The sequence below is a fragment of the Natator depressus genome, chromosome 9 (genome assembly GCF_965152275.1).
Source record: "Natator depressus isolate rNatDep1 chromosome 9, rNatDep2.hap1, whole genome shotgun sequence".
In the NCBI taxonomy this organism is placed as follows: Eukaryota; Metazoa; Chordata; order Testudines; family Cheloniidae; genus Natator; species Natator depressus.
In genome coordinates this window covers 63,744,556-63,768,974 of record NC_134242.1, presented here as the reverse complement: position 1 = coordinate 63,768,974, position 24,419 = coordinate 63,744,556, and the positions used below count along the sequence as shown (strand labels likewise).

Sequence of the window (24,419 nt, the reverse complement as noted above, 5' to 3'; positions counted from 1 at the left end):
AGGCGTTCGCTCATTGCTGGAGCTATTCTTTCTCCTCTTACCTATAACAGTGTCTGGGCCTCTCTGTGAGGCGTGTCTGACCTGGGGGAGAGCAGCTGCAGCATATAGCCCTTGGTGCCAGGTGAAGCACAAGCTTTGCAGCAGGGACAGAATAAGCGGTGGGCCTCTGTCCTGCCTGGCTTCACACACCACAGATGCCTTCCACTGGCAGCATCAGCTTGCTTACCTATGCGTGGGCCCAGGGTCCTGCTGGTCCATGGTTGTGGGCTTGTGGTCATCTTGTGTCAGGGTGGGTACCCCATTCTGTGCACGCTGGCTCTGTGCCTCTCATGTAAGTAGCTGGAGTTGGCTCTTGGCCTGAGATCTTTAGGGCAGGGCCTGTCTCTTTATGTGTTTGTACAGTGCCTCACACAACTGCTGTAATAATGCTGGCCTGAACACCAGACTGGGAGCCAGGCCTCTGGAGTTCTACTCCTTGGTCTGACATATGCTCTCTGATCTCAGGCAAATCATTTAGAGTCTGGACTTAACATAATGAAAATTGATGCAGACGAGTGCAGAGTACTGCACTTAGGAAGGAAAAATCAAATGCACAACTACAACCTGGGGAATAACTGGCTAGTTGGTGTACTGCTAAAAGAGGATCTGGGGATTATGGTGGATCACAAATTGAATGAGAGCCAACGGTGTGATGCTGTTAGGAAAAAGGCAAATATCCTTTTGGGGTATATTAACAGGAGTATCGTATCTGAGACCCGGGCACGGATGAGGCCTCAGCCGGAGGGCTGTGTCCAGTTCTGGGGACCATGCTTTAGGAAAGATGTGAACAAATTAGAGTCCAGAGGAGAGCAATAAAAATGATAAAAGGTTAGAAAACCTGACCTATGACTATATGTTACAAAAACTGGGCACATTTTGTCTTGAGAAAAGACTGACAGGGGAGGGAGCCTGATAACAGCATTCAAATGTGTTAAGGGCTGTTCTGAAGAGGGTGTTGATCAATTGTTCATGTCCACTGAAAGTAGGACCTGAAGTAACTGGCTTAATCTGCAGCACGGGAGGCTTAGGTTAGATTCTAGGAAAGCCTTTCTGACTCTAAGGATAGATAAGCAGTGGGATAGCTGTCCGAGGTGTACAATCCCCAGCATTGGAAGTATTTTAAGAACAAATTAAACAAACTCCTGTCAGGGCTGGTCTAGGTTTACTTGGTCCTGCCTCAGCGCAGGGGGCTGGAGTTGATGATGTCTCCTGGTCTCTTCCAGCCCTATATGTCTGATTCTAGGATTTAACCTTTCTCTGTGGGTGAAATCCAGCCTCCAGTGAAGTCAATGGCAAAACTCCCATTAACTTCAACCAGGGCCAGAATGTCACCCTATGTCTCAGCTTTCCCATTAGTACGTATCCAGTATCTCTGCCATATTAACCTGCCTCCCAGGGCACAAGGATGGACTGGTTGACAATAAAGCAGTAAGTGCAAGTAAAGCTTGTCTGCCTTGCTGTCTATGTAGGCATTGACGCCTTCTGTAGCATGTGAGCACCTCCCCCAATGGCCATGTAGTTTGACACCAACAGGACCCCAGCTCTATGACACTGGCTCTGCTGGGGTCATGTGCAGTGGGTCCTTTCACTCCCCCAGGGCTGTGAAATGCCTCCTAACCCTGCTGATAAGTGGTCTGGTGCGGGGACTCTTTGCTGCTTCTGGCTGGGCCTGGACCAGAGCAGGGAGAGGTGAGTTCCCCCAATGCACAGATCATTGAGGAGGGGTGGTGCAGCAATGGTGGGGGCGCTCTGTGTCCAGCCCACTTGCAGCAAGGGCTTAAAGTGACTAGGGGCTGAGGAAAGCCAGGAAGTAGGAGGGTGATGGATAGAGGTGTCGCCTCCTGTCTAGTTCTCGGTCAATCAGCTGTCAGGAGGTAAAGTCACTGATTAGAGGGACGGCTCTCCTGCTGCTGCTGTCAGTGCGTTCGCCCTGCAAAGGAGGGAGGGTTACAGACCAGCTCCGTCCGCCTGGCTGCTGGCGGAGCGGCTCCAGTGGTGGGCTGTGGGTGACCGGGTGGGTGTGAATGGAAGGATGAAGAGGCCACGCCCACATACAAATACACTGGGGTGGCAGGGGGGAGTTTGCTGCCTTCCTGCTTTCTTCCCTTTCCTAATGATTGTCCCTTTGGAAATAGCAGCACCTCCCCGCTCAAGGGAGGCCGATGTCTGGGGTTAAACTGTAGCTGGGATTCTCCATCCAATCTACCTGCCCCTTCAGCAGCCTTGCAAGATCCTGCTGCACATCCACCTGCCTGGGGAATGTCCTCTTTTGTGATGGGCCAGTAAAGTATCATTCCCTCCTCATCTCCTTCCTGGTGCAGCTGGGGGGCCAGATCCTCAAGGCTACTTAGGCTCTGAACTTCCACTGGTGTCCTGAACCCCCAGCGCCAGGCACTCTGCTCCTAGACACTCCGACTATGTCTGCACTATGAGCTAGGGGTGTGATTCCCCAGCTCGTGCTAGCGCTCATCGCGCTAGTGTGCTAAAATTGTAATGTAGTCATGGCAGTACCGGCAGCAGTGAGTGGTGGGAGGGGCTAGCTGCCCTGTGCCAAACTGGCCTGAACCCTGTGGGTACATACTTGGCCCTGCTAGCCTGTGCTGCCCTCCCTGCTGCCCTTGCCACGGTGGCTACGCTACTGTTTTTAGTGCACTAGCTCGAGGAGGGCTAGTGTGTGAGCCTGTCTCCTCGAGCGAGGACTCACACCCCCTAGCTCTGCTGCAACTGTGGACATAGCCTCTGTTATAAACCCCAGCGCTGGACCCTCCCATCTCTGACACACAGTTAGTCAATGACCAGACACGTCACTAATGCAGAGTTCAGGTTGCCCAGAGGTGTCTTGGTTTTGTTTTGAGTTCTGTAAAACACAAACTCTTGAGAACCAGGAAATGAAGAGTTAAGGTTCACCCGCACAGTACCTGAATTCTGTCCCCTGGGAGCTGGCCGTAGTCACTTGGAATTATCTGTATGCAGTCTGCTCAGGGTAGCTGTACTGGATGGTGGAAGGATTGCTGGGAGCGGCTTGACAGAGCTGTGACTGTGATGTGAGGCAATCTGGGGATTGTGTTCCCTGGGAGGGAGGGCTGTGATTCGGTGCTTAATTTGTGCCAGGGCTGAGCCCCGGCACCTCTGGGCTTGGCAGCTCATAGCTCTGGCACCTCTGGGCTTGCTGCATCAGTTATGAAAATAAAAAAATTGTTTGAGACCCGGCACCTCTTTCATTACAAATTAAGCACGGATGTGACCCCTCTCCCTGACCCCTGGGTGTGTGATTGTAGGGAAAAGGCTCATGTGTACTTGAGAAATCCAGTATGGCTAACTTCAGCACTGTGTTGCGTAGGCTGTGTCAGTAACAATCCCCATGGCAAGGAGTTGGGTGGGAGACGAGGGTGGTCTGTAGGTCTAATGAAGGGTAAATGAAAGTGCTGTTAGATGGCATTGTGTGCCTGATGGTGGAGGGCTGTAAAAGTTAGTAGATATGGGGTTATCCCTGTGAAGTAGGGGAAGTGTCTGAGTGGAGATCCACTGTAGGTACTGTAGCTTGTTTGCTCCAGTGCAAAGGCAGAATGTGAATGAGTTAGCGGTGTATTGAGGCGAAGAGGGCCGAGTAAAGGTTGAGTGGGTGTGTACCTTAACTCTGCATTTCCTAGCTATCAGCTGTTTGAGTTTTGCTGAACTCGACATTTGGGAAGGGCAGCAGATACCACTGGGCAACCTGAATTCTGCACTTATGAAGTCTGACATCATTGAATTTCCTAGGTTTGATTTTTGTTTTAATGAAAGAGAATTTTTGTTTGTAGGAGTTAGTGATGGTGTATGCAGCTGCAGTGAGCATATAGGTTTGCAGTTGAGATGTTATTGTGGCTAGGTAAAGGATGCTACATGATTTCTGAATGCTTCTCCCCACTCCTGTACCTTTTGTTATAGTGGAATGGGGCTTATGGTCATACTTCAGGGTTTATAACTGAGTTTTGGGGGTAGGGGGGTAATACGATGCATGGTTGGAGCCTCAGATATGTGCAAAAAACATTGGTAGAATCTCTGAACCTTGAGAGGCTATTTTTGTTTATGTTTATGTTTGTTTTGTTTCACCCCCTGTATCTTGGGAAATGACCTCAAATTTAGAACACTAACCTTACCCTGCACCCCCAGGAGGCGCAGCAAATGTCAGTCCAATCCAGCTATACATGCAGTTTTAGAGCATTTAGAAGAATCTACCTTTAAACAGAAAAATCTTTTCAGCCGTAACTGTAGTAGAGCAGCTGCTCTGCTATAATGTTGCATGAAATTAATCATCAGCAACTGCTTTGCTAATGCAGATCGCCAGCACAGGGGAATCCTGAAAGGGGAACTTCTTAGCAAGGACACAGGGAGTTTGGAGGGAAGTGGCTCTACACATCCAGCTGCAGCACTGGAGGTTCAGAGAAGCGTGAAGTGGCCCCATCAGCTCAATAAGTTGTGCTCAGCTGAATGAGAACACTGCAGGGAGACGAACGCAGCCTGAGATGATGGCTCCAAAGCAGATTGTAGCAACCTACCACATTTCGCCTTCAGATTTCTGCCCAGGGTGTATTCAGACTTATAGTGCTCTGGGGTAGCGCAGGTTCCGTGGCCACAGTGTGAAAACTGGCTGTCTAGCAAGCCTGTGGGCTGTCTGTCTGCACATATGCTGTGTATCCACTTGGCTTTTGAGCATTAGGCTTGATCCTATCTGGAGAGTAACTCTGCTGAATGATGTTTTCAGTACTGCTTCCCTGCAGGGTCAGTGGGTGCCATGCGCTAGCTGGGGTAAATATTGATCAACTGAGGACATGATCAGAGACAAGATTTCAAACACCCCCCGCCCTCCCGGGTGTGTGCAAAAAAAATGTTGATAGAATCAACCAACATGAAGATATGCCTTTCTTTTTGGGAGGAGGCTGTATCTCAGGAATGTCTTGCTCAAATGATGCCAAATTTGGATCATGAACCTACTGTCTGCCCCCATGAGGCACGGCAAACGTCAAGGCAAACCGAGTAGGTATGGGGATTCTATAGCACGTTCTTTACACAGAAAATGCTTCTCTACGTTAATTATAGAAGAGTTAGTGCCAGTACTGGGCACTCAGCTCCCTTACCCCGTTCTAAACCCCAGTACTGGTGATTGATCTCTGTCAATGCATAGTCTCTTCAATGATATTTCCCCTTAAGTGCTGTACGGTAGTTTCCTGCCTGATTAAGTGATGCTCACTGATTAAATGGGCCTGCAGGAGTGAAACAGCACGGTGTGAACATTTACCCCAGGCACTGAAATCATAGGAGAATCTGACATGAATTATTTCCTGAACTGTTTCTATGGATGATGGAGACTTATTCAAACTGATCTCAAAGGGTATATATTTATGAATCTACATTTGCTTGTCAGTTTCTCTCCCTCCCTCAGTCTGTAATGATCATTGGAAGGAACAAAATAAAAGACATTGACTAAACACATTGCAGGGCGTGCTGTAACACACAAGAAATGGCTTTAAAACTCTGGGCCCAAGGGAGCTCTGGCACTAGCTCTTACCGATGCTACATCCTTGCTTGCTATTGTGCCAGATCTAGGCACATGTGACGCTGCTGCCCCTACTTGCAGCTGCAAATCCCGTTTCCTAAGAGCAGTAAAACGCTGCATGCTGGGTCTCTGGGAAAATAAAAGTCAATCGGTTGCCTCATAGCACCGCCCAAGGCAATTAGTAACCCCTGCTTGTGCTATAGTCACCCAAAAGACACAGCCTGGGCTAGAGTCACCCAGGAAAAACCCTGCCTATCAAGTTATGTTGCTTAATTCCTATGTGCACCTGACAACATCTCTTTTCATATTAGTTTGCTGTTGCATGAGCAGCTTGGGTGAGACCAAAAGGCTGGGAGAGAATCTGTGGGGAGTGGGACAGCCCAGTGACAGGAAACCCGCTGTCTTCCAGAAACCAGGTCAGCAAAGAGTTAAGTCAGGCCTTTGCCGGACAGACCAGTGACCTGAGCCCTCACTTTAGAGGAGGATGAAAGATTCTCCCCCCTCCACAGTGCAAGTGGAAGGATCGCTCCATTAGTGCTGTTGCATGTGCAATAGGGAGCTGCAGGGAACAGGCCATTGCCTCTGGAGCCAGCTACATGCCCATTCTACAAACACTGCTGAGCACCGCATACTGTCCTGGAGACAAACGTTTGGTTTGCAGTCAATGAGCAATGGGCAGTGCCTCCCCCCCTCAGTCATAAACCTTAGTGCTGAGCATTCACCTCCCAGACCATTACATACCCCTGATGCTCGGTTATAAACCCTGGCGCTGGCTTTGTGCTTACCAGATCCTCAGGCCTAGGTTCCCAGTTGTCTCCAAGTTTCTCTCAGTGCATCAGTTGAGAGAAGAGGAAAAAGGTGACACAAAGTTTGCTGCAACTTGTACTGAACTCTCCATGACTCAAGAGGCTGTGTTCTGTCCATCCCCTTCCCCCGTCCCCATAACATCTGAAACATATAGGCAACCTAGCCATGCTTCCTTTCCTTGCCACTCCCACTACACCATGGACTGGGAAGGGGTGGTGTGTCCCAGTCACCTGGGAGCATCCCTTATGAAAGAGGAATTCCAGGGTAGGCCCCTGTGTTGTTTTTGCAGCTACCTTGTGCCAACAGATCTGCCATGGGGGAGGGGGGCCTTTGGTTACAACCCCCCTGTTTGGCAGTCGCTTCCCAGCCAACCCTGTCCTACTTCCCCTGTGCACTCAGAGCTATGAATCGCTCCCTCCCTGCCTAGGGTGACCAGATGTCCCAATTTTATGGGGATTGTCCCGATATTTGTGGCTTTTTCTTATATAGGTGCCAGTTACCCCCCACCCCCATCCCAATTTTTCACACTTGCTATCTGGTCATTCTATCCCTGCCCCGCAGTGTGGCCTGTTCTCTTTAGAGCATTGCCTGGGCCCCGGGGAGCAGGGGTGTTGGAACAATTTGTATCGTGGGGGTGCTGAGAGCCATTGAACCAAACCGTAAACCTCTGTATGATGGAAACCACTTCAAGCCAGGGGGTGTGCACCACCCCTAGCTCCAGCACCTATTGCCTGGGAGGGTTTCTTGAGCCTCTCAGCATCACCTCAGATCCTTCCCCTCGTGGGTTGCTGCCAGAGGGTTTAGTGGAGCACGCAGCCCCAGGTTGTGTTGGGGGCATGGGGCATGGGAGAGTTAGCAGGAGGCTGGTGGGGTCTGGAATTGCTGGCTGCAGCCCCAGTTCCTGTGTCTCCGGCTAATGGCACTTGTGGGAGAATAGCTGGGTGCTGAGAGCAAACCCGAGGCCAGGGCTGGAAGGCAGGCGGGGCTCAGACTCCCTGTGCCCAAAGGCTAGCAGGTCTCCCTGTTACAGGGAAGGCTCAGAGGACAGGGAAACCACCACCCTGCGGGCACACCCCTGCCCGACGCCCGGTTACGGCCCCCGGCGCTGCCCGCTAACACCGGGCAGTCAAACCCCGGGGCAGGGCGATCCTTAGGGGGATGCTCAGTTATGAGTCTCTCTAGCCTTCCTGTGGGCCCCAGGCAGCCTCACCCAGCCCTCCCCAGGGCTTCTAAGAGGTGCCTGGTGTCTGTCCCGCAGCTCGCGGGCAGCCGAGCGGCTCCGGCTCCTGCCCTGCACCGTGTGGACAGAGCTTCTCAATGCTGCGCTGGAGACTCGCCCTGCGTCTCCCTGGCAGTGCCCTGCCCCCGCCCCGCCGCCCGAGCTCACCCTTCCTTGCACCCAGCGGGGTTCTTTTAAAGGCAGGCCTCCCCCCCCCGCCCCCTCCGCTGCCTGCCTGCCTACAGAACCTCCTTTAGTCCTTGTCTGCGAGCGGGCTGGGACCCGGCACCGCTTCCACCTCCACTGTGCAGCGCCATGCGCCCCTTGTCCCTGCTGGCCAAAGGCTAGTGGGTCGGCCCCGTTAGGAGCCCCAGGGGGAGACCGAGTGGCGTGGCCCCCAGACTCCAGCACCCTGGAGAGGGCTAAGTTCCACATCCCACGCCCCTCTCCTTCCCCGGGGCTACACTGGGCAATTCCTGTCCTCGGTGGTATTTGCAGGTACGGACCCCCCGCCCGCAAGTCAGACCACCAAACCTGCTGGTCCCCGAGGCTCGTGCATGTTCCCCTGCCCTGCCCCCGACCCTGCTCCTCACCTGGGCGGGATGTGCTCTTGCAAAAGGCAGAAGACGAAGAAGGAGACGGTGCCTAGGGCGAGAGTTTTCATTCCTCGGCCAAGCTGAACCCCCCTTCTCTGGGTGCGAAGAGGAGCTGCTAGGGGACGCAGGGAGCCCGAGACGGAGAGCGCACCCCCTCTGCCTCATCACAGACATGTCCTCCCCCTCCTCCGCTGGAGTCTCCTCTCCTGCTTCCCCCACCCCTGCCTCGCTACTAGCGGCTGGAAGTCTTCCCCTGAACCCAAAGCTGCCAGCCCAGGGCTCCTAGCAGGCTGCGCTGGGTGGGGGTGGGGGGTGGGGGGGCGCTGTGGGCTGCGGTCCGGAGCCTGGAGACTCTCGGTGGGCAGGTTGAGAGGAGACCCCCCTGCCCGTATTGTGGGAGCAGAGGTAGAAAGGCGCAGCCCCCAGCCGCGGGGAGCAGGGTGCAGAGCAGCTCAGCTGTGCTGGGGAGGCGCTCTGGGGGGAGCAGGGGGGTCCGATCCAGCCGGCAGCTGTTTGATCCGGGGGACTCCCACCTAGCAGCTTCCCTCTGGCTGAGCCGGAATCCTACCGCAAGTGCCAACGCCGCTCGCTCTCCCAGCTTGGAGAAAGCCAGGGCGGAGGAGCTGGGCGTCTTCCCGCTGCCGGCGAGGCCAGTCCCGCAAGTGCTTTAAGCAGCCCTCGCTGTAGCCTAGTTCTGAAGGATCTCTGCCCGCTCTCCGCCTTGAGCTGTGGGCTCGGCCTCCCCCCCAGCCCTCTTTCTGGGAGTGCTCAGTGGAGAACTGCACAATGCAAGGCTGGCCCCACACCCAAGGCAGCTGATGACATCAATCTAACCCCCCCCGGGGTCCAGCCTGTGCTGGACTAGAGCCGCTGTGCTCTACCGCAGAGCCCCTGGGACACAGGACTTTCACCTGCAGCCCCCTTCTCCTTCCCTTTCAGTTCCTTCCCCCCTCCCCGCCTCGGATTTCCTGGCACTTTCCTGTCATCAGCATTTTCCTTCAGTCTCCCTAGTAAGGCCAGCCCAGCAGCGTGGTTTGGCCTTGGAGGGAATGATTGCCTTCTGGCTACAGCACAAGACCGGCTGTCAGATAATCTAGGGTCAGATCCTGCTCTCAGTGACACCACATATACCCCAGATCTCTGTGGGAGAATTTGGTCCTTGGGTTCTGGTCCTAACCTTTTATATGACTTTGGGCAAGTCACTTCACCTCTGTGCCGCTGTTTCCTTGGCTTGCCCAGTTCTCATTGTTGAGTTATTTCATTAAAGTTCCACTGGGAATTCTAGACACCACAGAAAATCCACTCTGGCCCTGGATAAATGAAATCCAAGGTCAGCCTGATCCAAAGCCCACTGAAGTCAGTGGAAATATCTCCAGGGTCCTGACTGGGAATTGGCTCCGATCCATAAAGCCTTCTAGCATCTTCCCTTTCAAATGTCACAATTTCCATCCCATGAGTCCAGATGGTCACAGATTTCGAAAGCACGGTGCTCTGTCTGTATTGGCTTCTCTTTCTTAAAAAAAGCCAAATCAGGGATTTTGAAAGCTCCCTGCTGAGTTTTGGGGTTTTTTAATGAGGAAAAATGAGCGATAGATACCGAAAATGTAGATCTTTGTCTATAGTTTCCTGTGAGGTTTTTTTTTCCAGTGAAAAGGGGAGAAGTGTAGTCCGTTGGCAAGGGTCACTTGACTCAGAGGCAGGCTGCTTGGCTTCTAGTCCCATTGCATCCGCTGACTTGACATCTATCCTGGGCAAGTCTCCTATAATTGTTTGCATTACAGAAGCGCTAAGAAGCCCCACCATACTAGGTGCTGCACAAACACTTAGTAAAATACAGTTCCTGCCCCCGAGAGTTTACAGTCTAAATATACATGGCAGACAAAGGGTAGGGGAAAGGAAGTAGTATTATCCCCATTTTACAGATTGGGAAACTGAGGCACGAAGAGAGGAACATGATTTGCCCAAGGTCGCACAGGAAGCCTGGGACAGAGACAAGCACCGTACCCAGCTCCGTGGACTCAAAGTCCAATGCCTTGCCAGCAAGGGCCATGGGAATTAAAAGGGAACTCTAACAGCCACCGAAATGCTGCTGGGGCTTTTGGAGGTTAGGAGATAGGCTGGAAGTGCTACAAACCCTGCCCCTGCTCCAGTCAGTATCCGTGGGACTTAATCAGGCCAGGTGTAGCATCCAGCGTGGATGATCTTCTTGGACAGTAAAAATGATCTGCTCTCCACCAGGGCAGCTGCTGCTCCCCAGTGGTCCCTGATTCCTAACTTTTAGCCCTTTCCTTGTAAACAGTAAAGGACACCCCGCGCACAGCCCAGCTGTGCGATTGAAGCTCCTAGCATTCTGCAGACAACAAGCACCTGGAACAGCCAGGGCCCTGCCTTTCTCCCTGTAGTCCCCAGGCCCAGCCGGGGCGTGGAGGGCTGAACAAGCAATGTTCTGGCCCCCGGGAGGGAGACGGCTTGCTGCTACTCAAGCACTCACAGTGGCCAGTGCTCTGAATGGAGCTGTATTCCTTAATAACAAAATTCTCCAGGAATAGCTCCAAGCACTGGCAGTATCGCTCTAGTGAACTGCAGGGTTTGGGATCCTTGCTGTACTGTTGTCGTTTTGTGCAGAATGGGAGCCATCCTTTTTTGGAGACAGCCTTATTTAAAAAAAAAAATACTGGAGCAATAGTCTGCAAGACCCATCCCCCCTAATAACACTATTGCCAATGGGCAGAATTCCAGACTATCACGGTAGGATATTTGTCATATTCTTTTAATAAGGGGAGAGTCAACACAACATGAGGATGAAAGGTGCTGATGGGGGCAGGAGGAAGAGAGCATCACACCTCAGGGCGTGCACAAGGCAGGGCAAGCATGGGCCCATCCCTCCCATAATCGGCAGGGGCACAGAACTCCTCAGGCCCCAGGGCTGTGGGGGGCACAGAACATGTCCCTCCAAAAGCTGTCAATTTTTTTATTCCTGCACAGGCCCCTGTCACCCCTACCAAAAAAAAATCCCCCTGGGGCCAGATCCTTAGCCGGTGTAAACCAGCCTAGCAACACTGTTTTCAACAAAACAGTGCCCATTTAAACCACCTCCTTTGTTAGGCTGGATATTTTTTTGGCTTCACCCATTTTTTTTTTTTTTTGGAGTATATCTCTTTAATCCAGGCAGGTAAGTGTACCGAGTGCTCAGCTAACACGGTTTAAAGTGGCTAAATGATGAAAACCCATGATTTCTGGAGGAAAGGTTGGCAGGGCACTTAAACTGTGCTGCCGAGTGAACCATTGCTTCACAATCAATGTGGTGGTGGTGGTGTTATGGCAGGGAGGAGGTGGTTGGATGTGATCTCAATATATGGCTGCAAGTAGTTCCCTAGAAAGCTCCCCTTAGCCCTCAACCCTGCTCTGTGGTCCCAGGCTGCTGGGGGCCTGGCCCCATGCTCCTCTCAGGTTTATTTAAAAGGACGGGTGCATGTTTTATGCAAGCAGTGATTCCAGGGAGACCCTGAGGGTAGAGCCACTCTGTGCTGGCAGTGTGTTTATTTCACCTGGGGGAAATTACAGGGAGTTTAGCTGATTTCATAGAGCCGCTCAGTCCTGTTACTGAATGTGCTAACAGGGAGGGCAAAGCCTCCGGCGTGTCTCTGAGGAGCAGGCTGTCTCCTTCTGCTGTGGTTTTCCTTGCAGGTAATTTTCTCTGTTCAAGGTGATGCGGTTCTCCCAGCCAGGCTGCGGAATAGGGTTTAGGGCCAGTGGAGAGCAGCTTTCACACTGAACTAGGCTTCAGCACTTGGACAGCGCTCAGTGCCCAACAGCGGTGCAGCCCTCTGAGGGATTTCCACGCTTGTGTGCTTGGGGGTCAAGAGACTCAGCTCCCAGGAGGGACTAAACGCCTGGCAGGAGTGGCCCCTTACTGAGCACTTAGGGGCAGATTTTTGAAGGTATCTAGCTGCCTAACTCCCTCAGTGCACTCGGGCAAATGCTACTCTTTGTATGGGGATGGCACGCATTACCCCAGTCAGGAGCTGGGCCTTGCTGGGCGAGGGGCTGAATGACCTGTGGTTGCAGATCCCGCATCCTGTTTCTTCCCCCTTCCCAACCAGGCTGGAAGCAGTTTGGCCTTAGTGTAGTCAGACTCACGCTGTTTTCCACACCCACTGCAGGAAGCTTGCTCGGTCCCCTTGCTTTCTGAAATGGGTTAACTGATCACAATAGCAGCCAAACCACTTTCCAGCCCAGTTGAGGGGAAGACACCCATTCTCAGCCACAGGTCATTTTTGTAGGGAAAGAGGATTTAGGTGCTAGACCTAGGTTGGAAATGCTCAGCCTGAGCGATCAGCTTCAGGACTCAGGTCTTGTGCGGGCTGGGCCGGGTGTCCGAACAGTAGGGATTTCTCAGGCTTTTCTGAGCTTAGAGGGAGAATTAATTTGAAGGGGAAACACTGGCTGTTGCCAAGGTGGGATGATACCAATTTTACATTGATGTAACACCTTAGATCCAGGGGGATCCCGAAAAGCCAGCTCATTGAATAAACTATCCCCAAACCTTTACTAAGGAAGAACTCCCACGGGCTGCAATGGATGGAGGACAGAGTAAAAGTTAGGCAAATTAAGAGACCCTTATATCTCTCCATCTAACCTTTCCATAAGGGGGGTCAGCCATGCCAGTTACAGACCAAGACAGAAATTGAGAGAGCTCTGAGGTGGGGGAGTTCTGGTGTGGGATGCTGAATAGACAGGGAGCTCAGCCCCAGGCCATCTCCACCCCAGGGTATTGTTGTTCTCTATGTTTCCTGCTCTTGTCAGAACATGCTGCTGCTAGCAATGTTTCCATACTGCCTCTGAGCAGAATGCACAGGAGACAGGTATCATGTGCATTTCAGGTTGGAAATACACTTCATGGGTGCATTTTGTTTTCTCCTCTGACATAAATTCTCATTGGCCATCCTGCTATTTTTAGGCTGCAAACTGCTTTTGATATCTAGTATTAAGAGCAATTCCCTGACTCTCTCAAAGGAAGCAACATGTATATGTCACTATTGCCCTCCACTGGGTGGAATGGGAACTGCTCTGATGTGTGTCATAGGCCCTATATTGCTACTAGCTGATGGAGATTCTCCTGTAGTTCAAGTGCTTTTCGAGAAGGAGGTGCTGACTTCTGTTCCTGCTGCTGCTATGAAGTTCTACATGTGCAGAATAGTGAGAATCATGAAGTCCTAGATGATCACAGATTTGTTATGGCTTTTAAACAAGCTGTCTAAGCTGTAAATGTTAGTCCCAACCAGAGGGGGGGAAAATTCCAGTACCAGATCCCAGCTTTGCTCTGTGCATGCACATGCACACACACTTTGGGGAATGTTGTGATTCAGCCTTTGTCCTATAATAGATTTAACTGGATGCATGAATCCACAGACCCTTTGAATTTTGGGGATTCTGATCTGATTCCAAATTCACATTTACACTTAGGGCTCCATCTCTAAAATAAATGGTGTTGAAGTATCAGGCAAGGACAGCCCCAGAGTTAAGCCTTGCCCACCACTGAAGTGCAGCCACCTCTGGAGCTTGGATGCACATGGCTGGATCAAAAGGGTTGGAGTGGGAGGGGTAGGTGCTTTGAGAATTGCAGAGGTTGACAGCAGCACGCAGTGAGAATTTCAAATGGCTTCAATTAGAGTGTTCCCAGCCTGAGGGAGCTGAGCTTAGAGAGGAGAGAATGTAAGAGCAATTTACAATGCAGCTCTTTCAGATGGCTCAGGCTGTGGAGAAAGTTCACAGAGACCCTTATTCTAAGTCACATGGCACCAGAGTGCATTTGGAATGGCCCCAGAGAGGGCAAAATGATGAGGCAAACCACAGACGGGATAATGGCTATGCCATTAATCAGTGGCAGAGACAGATGCTTCAGGAGAGTGTTGGCTTATTTTAATTAAATGTCAGAGTCGCAGGCATGGGACAATTTCCTTCATCAGGGAGTCTAACAACCAACCCCACAACTCTCTTCTCTGTACCCGCCCAGCCCCCTTTTACAGGGTCACTCCGAGCAGGTGAACCCATTGCCTGCCATGCAGTGATATTCTCCTGCCACTCTGACACTGGGCAGTCATAGCCACTGAGGAGTCTTGATTAACCCCTTATTAGCAGGATGCTGACTCTTGGAGAAGGTTAGCTAGGGAGCAGCCATTGCCCCTGTGCTAAATGATTCGGAGTCCATCCTGGGATAACAAGTAGCTGCAGTGCTCCTAAGAGCCAGCTGTGACACACACTGCATTGGCCAGATGCTACTACCCTTCAGGGGTGTTCCTGCTGAATCCAATGGCCAGTTTCGCAGAATCCCCTATTCAGGATGTGAGTCAAAACCCATGGAAATCAATGAGGGTCTTTCCACGGACTTCAATGAATTTTGCATCAGGTGCTCAGTAAGAGAGACGCTAAAGCTCAGTCTCTTTCATTCAGGCTTAGATTAACATTAGAGATGGGGCCAGAACCAGACTCCTGGGGCTGAACTTTGGGGTGTCCCAAATCCAGACTCAAATCCCAGTTATGTAGCAGGAGCTCATCTCTAATTAGGACTCACAGACGCAATTGCTGAAAAGATTGTGGTTCCAGAGCACCAGCCACCTGAGGGGTCAAATCCCCCCAGCAACAATTCACGCTGCATGTGAATCTCTATTGAAACAATAGTAACCAATTGCAAGGGCATTTCCGTGCAATGACAGGTGAGAGTTGGCTGGGGACTTGGTTTGCTTCTTTGCAATGTATAAAGGAGGCTCAGAAGATCTTGTTTTTGGAAGGGCTGTATTTCACATTAGAAGTATGTAGACTTTCCTGTCCAAAGTATGTATATGGCTCTTGCTACCATAGGAGCTGAGCACCTCACAATAGTTAACATATTTACCAGTACCACATCCCTGTGGCAACAGGAAGAACCATTATTCCCATTTTACAGATGGGGAACTGAGGCATACCCGGACAGAGCAGAGAACTGAACCTGGGTCACTCATCTGCTAGGTTAGTGCCCTAATCACTAGACCTCTCCCTTCTCTCTGTTTTATTGGAGGACTGAGACTTTATTACCAGAAACAAGAGCTGGAAACCTGTGTCAGTGAGAGGGGGAAGGATTCTGAGGCAGTATTTAAAATGCTGTTTTGAGTTGATCTGGTTAATTATTTTAACCCAAACTCCTAATGAACCATTAGGAGGAAAGAACCTCTTTGTGAAAGGTTCAGTGCCTTCACTCTACCCCAAGGCTATGAAAGCTCCCTCTGCTGTTTCATAATCCTCATGGGACTTCTCCTCCAAAACTGGAAAAACCAACTTGATATTATGCATATTTCTAAAGAAAACCAACAGATTTACATCACAGGAGAGGAAAAAAGGGCATAGGTCCCCAATTATTTCCCTTCCCCTGTCATTCATGACAGGCTGGAAGGGTGGTGGGCTTCAGCCACTTAGCCACTCGGGCTGAACTCTAATTACCTAACTCTGCCGTGCTGACAGTCTCTAATAAATCATGACATTATTTTAAAAAGGAAAGAGGAAAAGTGGGTTTGTGTCAACAAGTCCCAAGCTGAACATCATGCTGCCATGGATACGATGACCTCATTACAGCTCTTGGTCAGGATGCTGCTCAGACTTGTGTGGGTTTACACCTGCATTACCCCACTGACCTGATTTACACCACAGGAGGAACAGAACAGGCCCAGGGCTGTTCTGAGCCATACAAGACTGGTCTAGTAGCCAGTGGCAAAGGAGGACTTTATTCTTACTGTTCCTTTAGGTTTGTAATTATCCTTCAGAACTGCTGCAGTGTGATGTGAAACACAGGTCTCAATGCCCTGTGTCTCCCAACAGATCCCATCTTAAAAGCAGTAAAACAAACCTTTGCCCTTCTCTAGTGCCTCTCAGCAGAGGATCTGGTGCACTTTACTGACATCTGTAAGTCTTACAACATCTTCCAGACTCTCCCCACAGTGAAGGGGGATACGTTTAGCCTCATTTTACAAGTGGGGAAACTGAGGCAGAGAGGTGAAATGACATTCCAAGGTCACACAGTGAGTCGGTGGCAGAGTCTGGGGTAGAATCCAGGGGTCTGATTCTCCTTTGTTTTGCCTCTTGTGGTCATTTACACATGTCCTCTTGTGGGCAGTGTAGTGGTATCACGGTGGGAGCATTTTATGCCCTCACTACACTCACTTTGCCCAAGTGTAAATGCACAATACTGTACAAGGTGCAAGTTAGGGGAAACTCAAGCTCAGTGTCTCCCCTGTGCTCACACTGTAGCACACTAATGCAGCCTTAAGCACAGAGCCATTTGCTGTCTTTTCTCACCCCATGCAAGGGAATCCCTGGGTTAGATAATAGCAAGCGACTTCCCAGTAAGCACACATCTGAGCAATCCAGTCGGGTCACGGGTGTAAAATTAATGTTGCAGAAAAAGAAGTCTTAGAGGCTGGTTGTGGGTTTATTTGTTTGTTTCTCTTTCCCTTTGCTCTCTGCATGTACTGTGCTGGGGCGTTTATTTCTTATTTATTTTCCTGGTTTCTCAGATTTGTGCTGGTCTCTGGGTTTTCTCTGAAGAAACAGCACAGATATGCTGCGTGCACCTTAACGTCCCAGCATGGGTAATAATAAATAATCCTAGTGTAACATACTGATGAGTAAGTGCTTACATACAGAGTAATTGCTACTTTGCCTTCCGAGAGGATCTGAGGATCTTGCAGTGCTTTGCACACATTCATTAATGAATGGGGCTTCGCAATGTCACTGTGAAGTTGGTATCATCCCCCATCTTACAGATGGGGAAACCGAGGCACAGCATGATTAAATGACTTTGTTCAGGATCACACAGAGAGATGGTGGAAGAGCCAGAAGTAGAATCCAGGAGTCCTGACTCCTAATCTGATCAATAAACCACTAACCCATCTCTTCTTGAGAAGGAATGGTCCATCACCTTTTATTAAACGTGCGTGCAGTACAGTTATATAATCTCAAATATGCATAACTTTTAAACCTAAAAATTCCTCTTTCAATGTATTGCTTAAAATCATATCCTGTCCCCCCAACTCTCACTACAGCTCCTTAGCAACACTGAGATTTCATAGACATGGAAGATGAAGCCTTGAACTTTCTCACAGGTATAAGAAAAGAGATCTTCGGCTAAAAAGGCAAAGCCTCCAATTATTTTAGATTAGCCCATCCAGTTATATTTAGCCAGGAGCCAGATACACTATGTAAAATTCAGCAGTCTTCCCACAACATTAGCCTAATAATGCCATTTACCAAGAACATCATTCCCTGCCGCCCAGTCCTAGCTTAGCCACGCTGCTCCACCAATGGGTCTCCGGGTTGGCTCATTCCACAAGGCCCACTGGAGGCTGGTAGTCAGAGGCATTCGTTCTCCACGTTAATTCACTCTGGCCTTCCTCCCCATCCTCTTGCTCCACCAGCAGGCCCAGATATTGATTATTTCTTCTTCTCTGTATTACAGTAGAATTCAGAGACCGCAGTCAAGGTCAGGGTACCATTGTGCTAGGTGCGGTGCTCAAAAGTGGCTAGTGATTTTGGGTGCCCAGCTGGAGACACCTTGCCAGAATCTAGTTTTCGGAGGGAGGATGCTGTGATGGGGTGTCCACCCCACACAAGGCGTGGAGTGGCTAACGGGGCCAATTAACTGCCCAGGCTGAATCTGGGGAAGGAGACAGGGAGCAGGGATTTAATTAGAAGAGGCTCATCTGGGCAGAAACAGGCAGGGCCTATATAAGCCAGGAAGCTGGCAGCAGAGGAGGTGGCAGAGAAGGAGCCTGTAGTCACACCCTGGGAGAAGGGGGGGAAGTCTGGGGCTAGAGGCAAGTAGCCTACAGTTACTCCGGGGCAAATACAGACAAGGGGGAGAGCCAGAGAGAGAGGCAAGGCTCAGGGGAAAAGCAGCAAGGCATGGGGTAAGTCAGACCTTTGCTGCTGATGAGAGGACCCCTGAGCCGGGACCTGGAGTAGCGGGTGGCCCTGGGTCCCCCTACCAGTCACTGGAGGAGTGGCATGGTCAGAGCAGTAAAGAGAAGACTGCCATTTTGAATAGAGGGAATTGGATATACTCCCCTGGAAAGAAAATGGTGGTGATCTGGCTGGAGGGCTGAGTCACAAAGAGGAAGCCCCTTTAGTGGCAGATGGTGAGAGGATGACAGGAGAGATGCTGCCGGAGGAGGGCACAACCCCTAGCCAGAGCTGATCCCCAGAATGGCCAGGAGGAGGTGCCACTAGCGGTGGGTGCACCCCATGACAGAGGCTTGGACTTTCTGAAGAACCAGCCCCTTTCAATGTCTCAGTCAATGGGCCTACCACAGGTGAGCTCTAGGACAGTCACAAGAGCCCAGAGATTTTTGTGAAGACTGCGGGCCAGATACAGGGGCTCCTCTGGATTGGAAGAGATTGTTGTATCTCCTTGCCCAGGCAGAGCTGGAGGCGGGGGATTTCAACTGCCCCGTTTATCTACTTAGTTATGATATCTTCTGAGACAGCCTCTCAGGGGCCATGGCTGCATCTCTGCCATTGTTTCACTCCAGCTGTGGAGCGCTAACCTATCACACTGGGTTTGTTTTTTCCCCCCAAACCCAAACAAGTGTGACTTTCTTGCTCTTCAGTTTGCTGCTGGGGAATGTTCCCGGCTGGGAAAACAGTGTTGGGAAGCGGGAGGAGAGTCTGAATGGTTGCTGGGATATTAAACACAACTGAGGGAAATAAAATGAACAGCTGCACTGAAACAAATTAAAAGCAGAAAATTCTGTGGAAAGGGAGAATTTGCCAGTCGCCGAGTGCCACGGCAGGGCCACCAACCTCTTTCTTGCTTCAAACTGCTCAGCTGTGTGTCATGAGCTCTACACTCCTAGGAGCTACTAGAGATCCTCCTATAGGGTGGTAGAAGCTGAGGCAGGAGCATGTGAGTTCTGTCCCCTCTGCTGTGATGAGATCCTATGTGGAGAAGTCGTGTAGCAAGCACAGTGATGACGGCAAAGTCCTAGGAGACGTTGTCTCTCTCTCTCACACACACTCTGTCCCCCCTTGGCTTTTGCTCTGAGGTCTCTGTTTTCTCTCTGAAGAAGGCAGGGGTTCTAGACGGCGGGGGAGTGGGTGAGAATGTCACACCCCGACAGCCCCCTCCCTCAAGGAGTCCCCTGGGAAGGCAGATCAGCATTGTATATTGCTAATGCTGTTGCTCGCATCGCAAAGCATTTTGGGGAGGGTCAGAGGTGTATGAGTGGGGAGTGGAAGTTTCCTTTGCAGGTACGAGAGGCTGAGAGTGGGGAGAGAAAGACGAAAGCAGAGAATGGGTTAATTCAACACTGCAGCTAGCAAGCTCAGTCCGAAGATAAGAAGCTGATTCCAGTCCAAGGCCAGCTACTACCTGCCAAGACAGAAAAGTGGGAAGTCCAACCCCCCCAACCAGCCGTGAAAAAGGAAAGTTGTTAAACAAAATGCAGGGGCTGGGAAAAGGAGCAAAATGGCAAAGGCCAGCCAGGAACAAACAGAACAGTCTCACGGCCCTGAAACCGGGTGTTTTGGGAAAGGGAAAGAGACCACAAAAAACCGGTTTGGACTAGCACAAAGAGGACCAGGAACAGAGGTAATGAAATGGAAAATCCACAAAGGAGCCCAGGACTTAAAACCCTCCTAAGAGCTGGATCAACTCGGAGAGCACAGCAGATCCTTGGACGGCCTGGGCCCAGGACAGCACTCCTATCCACCTTCCCCCCCTTCCCCCCACTTCTTCTGATGTTACACTCAGACTTGGCCAGTGTGGGTCGTGCGTGTGTGGGTATGAAAGTGGGTTAGGGCTTGGGGCATTAATGCTTTCTTTCTTCCCCTGAGTGAAATGGGCATGTTCCCAACACTCTCTGCTGTTATTTTATTATTTTATTAATAAAGCTTTAAAATTTAAACACTTGGTGTGCCTTGTCATCTCCTCCCCAAAAAGATCCTGTGGCCCCAGCCTGATCAACTGAGGGCCCCAGGCAGATTGGTAGCAAAAATCTGTCACAAGAACACCCTCCTCTTCTCTGTTGCTCACTGGGACGGATCCCAGCTAGATGGGAGGGGAAAGCTGCTCTGAGAAGGCTGGGAAACACTGGCATAAGGCAAACATAGTCAATCAAATACTGGAGCAGACCCTGCTGCAGAAAAGCTGCAGTGGGCATGATCGTTCAAGGGCAAGGAGGACCGGCTGAGAGGAAGCACTGTCTATTTGTGAGAGCATGGGACTGGGAGTTGGGACTCCAGGATTCTTTTCCCAGCTCTTCCACTGACTTGAGGGGTGACCCTCGGCAATTCACTTCACTTCTCTGTGTCTTGTTTAACAGGTGGGGATAAAACTACTTCCTTGCCTGGCAGGAAGGCTTGAGATTTAATTCACGTCTGTGACAGTGTGTTGAGGGGGGTTATGGAAGTACTACGTGTCCCATGTGTGTAGATAGCTGTGTGCAAGGACGGGTGGGTAGGAGCGGGAGCAGGCCAAGGTCTATTCATGGGAGGGAGGGAGGGTGTAGACCCTGGTAAGTGTATATGTGTGTACCCAAGTACATGTGTGAGTGTGTGTGCGGGTGAGTGGGTGTCTAGGTGTGTAGGTGCAAGTGGGAGATGCATATGGAGGCACATAAGTGTGGGTGGTGCATGGGTGTCTGTGGGTGGGGTGGGTGCTGGGGGGAGTGTAAGCGAGTCTGCCTAGGGACAGGAGTGTCACTCTACAGGGCAATGAGCATGTGTGCTAGCCTGGGCATTGGCACACACTTCTCCTAAGCCCAAGGCATCAGTTTCTGATCCTAGCCAGCTCCACCAGCTGCAAAACACCTCGGGCAGCACTTGTCTTTAGTCCTGTGCCTCCCTCCCTCTGGGAACCCAAGGGCTCCTAGCCACTGTGAGCTACCTGGCCCGGGATCTGGGGCCTACCCATGCAGGCTCCAGTTCCTGAGCCAGAGCTAGAGATGCTGTCTGGGGAGCTTTTTTATCATGCAGCCTACAAAGGTGCATCAAGTGTTGTTCACTTCTAAGTGGGGTGTGTTAACCTGCAGTAAGCCCAGGCCCTCCCCTCCCACTGCTCTCCTTTGGCTGGCATATCTGCCTTGCAGAGCGGGTGCTAACTGCCTCAGGTCCTCAGCCAGCAGGACTCTTCCTGGAAGTTGTGGAGACACATCCCTGCCCATCGCATGCAGATAGCACCGGGCCTCGCTGGGACGCGCAGGTCAGCCTGGAGAGGAGATTGCAAGGTGAAAGGAGACTTTTGTCAAAACTGCATTAAATGTCTCTCTCCAATTCTGTGGCTCTTTTCCAGGGCTAAAAATATCCTGCTGTTTATATGGGAGCAAAGCGTGAGCCGCATGCAGGCACTGGGAAGCAGAGCTGCTTATACTAGCTTGTTGCCCCGCTCAGGGGAGGAGGGTCTGAGAAGGAAACCAAACCTGGGCAGGATCCAAGCGAGAGCTCAAGACTTGGACGCCCTCCACGTGCTACAGTCAGGACATGGCTCTTTGCTACTGAGCAGTTCTTGCTCTGCCTGGCTACCTCTCCCTCTGTCGTGCAGCTCCCCTCTGTTCCCGGGAGGTCTTCGGTGGGCCCTGACACACTGCTCCCCATCCTGGTGAGGACCCCACTCCCTGCGGAGGTATGGCTGAGCCTGGATCCCTGACATCACACACCAGGGCTGTTTCAGACATTGCTGACAAACCTGCTGCTGTGGGGGGCCCTGGTTCTGGGTGTCCCATCCTTCCAGTGGCAGGTGGAGATGCTGGGGTGATGTTTATTGCTCATACTCCAGTACCATGTGGGGTGGTATGAGCTTCTTGGTGCCGACAGAGGCCTGGGGGTAGCCTGAGTCCACCCAGGGAATTGGGGCATCTCCCCTATTTATCACAGCCCTGGGGCACCTCCCCCTCCTCCCCACACCTTCCTCCTGTTTAGCAGGAAATGTCCACGTGCCATTCCCCTAACTCACCACACGAGCAAGTTCTAGTTCTGGACACATCCCCTCTTCTACCCACCCTGGCCTGCTGGGCCTGAATTCCCCTGTAGCTGGCATGGCATAGGAGTCTGGGGCATATTGAGGGGATATCAGGACCATTCTGACATGGGAGCATCTTCTCTCCCCTTTGCCCAGTTGCAGATGATTCCACCGGGTACAAGGCGATGGAGAACCAGGGACCCCGGTGCCTTCCTCTGGTGTGATGTGCCATGTGGAAAGCCCTAGTGGTTTGGTCCTATGCCACGCCCCCCTTCCCTTCTAGTGTAAGGACAGTCTCACCCTGTGCTTCTAATGAGAGTGGTTTGTCATGCCTAGGCTGTGGGATGAATAATTCAGCGATGGAAACCCATGCAATGTTATTCTTTCAGCAAAAAGTCCACAGACTGTGAGGATAAGCAGCGAACAACTGCATCTCATTAGGGGCGGGAGAGAGACAGCGAGTGCACGCCGCAGCACCAGCAGCATTCAAAGGGAGCCTCTTAAAGCCCCTTCTCCAGTCGGGAATCCGAAGCTCCAGTCGCCACCTCTGCTGGTGCAAAGCCCCAGTAATCCTTCGCCTATTGCTTTGTCCAGAGGGCATCTTTTATAATTGATGCCTTTTATTCTTGATAACCCTGTTTTAATTTGCTGATTGCTGCAGTATGTTCGCTTTCGGTTGCGGTCTTTTAAAAGATTAAGAGCAGGGAGGGTGTTGGGGGCTCATTTGGGTGTTTCATTTTCGATGAGCGGAATGCCAGGAAGAAAAAAGCAAACCCCTCTCGGGAAGTGATTTTCCGGTTTGCACAGCCCTTGGCCCTACACCTGCTGTACTGGAGCACCAGGTTTTGCCCAAAGAGCTGCTGCCCTGCTGGAGAAAACTCCCAGGCAGAGGTGGATCCAGCCCCATCTCACATTACGGTTCCTGATTCTCCTTGATAATTACCAAAGCTCTCCAGGCCCTGGCCCCACCTGCCTGGCCTGGCACACCCAGAGCTCCTGCTGAATCCAGTTTAGGCTTCAGGGTGGGGAGGAATGCAGGATTAGTCTCTGTTTTTTTTACTGTGGACTTCCTCCCTCTCCTCCTCCCTGCCACATGCCAAATATGAACCCTGGCGCTAGTAATGACAGAGAGGACCTCTAGGACCTGCAAAGGCCGTGGCCAAGGGAGACTAGACTGGTGGGATTCACGCTGCATGGGATAGGCCTAGATTTTACAGAGGCCATGAGGGGTGGGGGGACCATTGCTGCACACAGGCAAGCTGCATATGGGCCAGGGTGGAAGCCGCATTGCAGTGTGGAAAATGTGGAGACAGTGTTCAGTATAGGGGCCCCCTGCTGCTGTTGGCTCTCCCCAAGGCACAGAAACCCAGAGGACAGTACAGCCGTGAAACAATCAGTCACGCTTGAGCCTGTGCTTACCACCATTTTGGGGCTCCCGTGGGTTATATGTGATCGCTTTGGGACAGGCCAATTATGCTATTGTGTAGACTGCGCTTGCCCTTAAGTACGGGGGAATGATTGCTCTGTCTGGTGTGAACAATGCTGCCTCTGTTAAGTGTTGCATTTTGCCTTTACAGATGCAACCTTGAGATCTCAGCCGTCCATGTTATCACCAGCCAAAAGACTCCAAAGAGGCCACATAGAAGCAAGGAAGACATGTTTCATGAAGTAATGCAGCATTCAAGTAATGAACATTGAAAAGTGCAGGAGTGGCAGGACAGTGAAAGGAGGATCCGCCAGCAGAATGAGGAGCGCCGGCACCAAAGCGCGGTGCTCCGGCACCAAAGCACGGATTGGCTGATAAGCATAATGGAGCGCCAAGCGGACTCTTTCCAGGCCCTCGTAGCCATGCAGGCGGAGCACTACTGTCCCCGCCCTCCTCCCCGCAGCCCTTGACCCCAAACTCTTTCCCTTGTGCCCCCATGTCACCTCCAACCCACTTTCCCCAACATCCGGGTTCTTACCGCCACCAACTGCCTCCAACACCTGTAGCTTCACCACCCAGCCCTGAAAACTATGAGCCTTACCCTCTGCACTCAACCCCCATCTCCATGCAGTAGAGCCATCCTGAAGTGCAGCACTCATTGCACAGCACTCCAGACAGGAAGGCTGAGTACGATAACAGGACATATGCAAATCTGTGATTGTACCGTTCCCCACCTTGCTCCCAATGCCGCTGCAAGTGCCGCAAATGTGGCCATGCCAGTGCGCTGTCAGCTGTCAGTGTGGACAGACGGC

At 51.5% G+C, this 24,419-nt stretch overlaps 1 protein-coding gene and 1 long non-coding RNA gene across 3 annotated transcripts in view; one reads left to right on the top strand and one right to left on the bottom strand.

The window, feature by feature from the left end:
• LOC141994209 (glycine receptor subunit alpha-4) overlaps positions 1-8,393 on the bottom strand; it is a 40,270-nt gene extending 31,877 nt beyond the window's left edge. Inside the window, exon 1 of the mRNA XM_074964402.1 lies at positions 8,195-8,393. Coding sequence (XP_074820503.1) covers positions 8,195-8,265 — 71 coding nt within the window. The 5' untranslated portion in view covers positions 8,266-8,393. The remainder of the gene's footprint in view (positions 1-8,194) is intronic.
• LOC141994210 (uncharacterized) overlaps positions 1-24,123 on the top strand; it is a 44,332-nt gene extending 20,209 nt beyond the window's left edge. Inside the window, exons 2-3 of one of the 2 annotated variants that reach the window (XR_012641038.1) lie at positions 21,516-21,845; positions 23,759-24,123. This is a non-coding gene — a long non-coding RNA (uncharacterized LOC141994210). The remainder of the gene's footprint in view (positions 1-21,515; positions 21,846-23,758) is intronic. The other variant, XR_012641039.1, reaches the window with a different exon arrangement.
• The last annotated feature ends 296 nt before the right edge of the window (positions 24,124-24,419 follow it).